The 1,134-nt window shown below is 60.1% G+C and overlaps 1 protein-coding gene across 1 annotated transcript in view; it reads left to right on the top strand.

Moving 5' to 3' along the window:
• Positions 1-931: 931 nt before the first annotated feature.
• Positions 932-1,134, top strand: part of CNIH4 (cornichon family member 4) — a 15,479-nt gene continuing 15,276 nt past the window's right edge. Inside the window, exon 1 of the mRNA XM_040451952.1 lies at positions 932-1,059. Coding sequence (XP_040307886.1) covers positions 991-1,059 — 69 coding nt within the window. The 5' untranslated portion in view covers positions 932-990. The remainder of the gene's footprint in view (positions 1,060-1,134) is intronic.

The following is a 1,134-nucleotide window of genomic DNA, read 5'->3' as shown; positions in this document are numbered from 1 at the left end:
TCAGAGTTCAAATTAGATGTTAGCTGGTCAGCCTGGCTTTGTTCAGTCTGCAACGTTTCACCTCTCTGTCTTCTTCCAGTTACTTACAACTGCCTGTCAGTAATAGATTTTTGTTGTTGCCCTCGGTCTCCCCCATTGTAGTGGAAGCTACCGGAACGTAAGGACCTTCCCCGTCATTCTTCGTGTATCCGTAGGGCCCAGAAACTGGCACATATTAGCTGGCACCAGAAAATACTGGTGGGGGGATACCTGGCTGGGAGTTGCTTGGGCTTGTGACTCTTGATCCCAAGATCGTGAGTTTAAGCCCCAGGTTGCGTGTGCAGCCTACTTAAAAATGAAAATGAAATAAAAATAAAGTATTGGTTGAACAGATGTGTGAGTTTGATGGACTTTGCCTTTGAAATAAATCGCCTCTTCCCTGTGACTCCCGGCCTGCCTGGCTGGTTTTTGTGCCTGGGGTCAGAGCAGGTCTCGGCCGGCAGTGGGGGCGGGTGCGTGAATACTTGCTTAAGTGAACAAGACGACACACTGCGTCTTCAAAAATCCTAACGTCTGCGGCGGAGCGAGTGGGCCCTGCAACAGCTGAGGCAGGGAACGGTGAGGCCCGCCGACAACGCGGCATCAGGAGGGCGAGTCTCCAGCGGGGTTGTCGCTGTCGGACTTGCGCTTTGCCAGGAGAACCCCTTCCCGTGGCCAAGTCGGGTGCCCGGGGGACGCAAGCGTTCTGGGAATGCTCGCTGGTTACTTCTGATCACCGTTTCCGGACCGGTCAGGATGAAGGTGGAACCCCGCCCTCGCCTCGCGTCCACGTCGGGGCTCGCGAACTACACTTCCCAGCCTGCGTCGGGACGGCGGCGGCGGACTACAAGTCCCGGCATGCCGCGGCGCCGGGACTACGCGCCCCAGCGGCCCCGGCGAGGGCCTATCAGGGGCGGGCGGGCGCGCCGGGCGCCGGGGCCGGTTTGACGGAAGGAGCGGCGGCGGAGGAGGATGGAGGCGGTCGTGTTCGTCTTCTCTCTCCTCGACTGTTGCGCGCTCATCTTCCTCTCGGTGTACTTCGTATCCTTGGCTGAGGCGGGCGGAGGCCGAGGCGGGCGGAGGCCGGTCGGGCCCGGCGCCCGAGGGACGGGGCTG

Source organism: Herpailurus yagouaroundi, unplaced genomic scaffold (genome assembly GCF_014898765.1).
Source record: "Herpailurus yagouaroundi ecotype Mexico unplaced genomic scaffold, PumYag 205, whole genome shotgun sequence".
Taxonomy (NCBI): Eukaryota; Metazoa; Chordata; class Mammalia; order Carnivora; family Felidae; genus Herpailurus; species Herpailurus yagouaroundi.
Note: the sequence above shows the minus strand (reverse complement) of the source record. Positions and strands in the feature narration are given on the sequence as shown.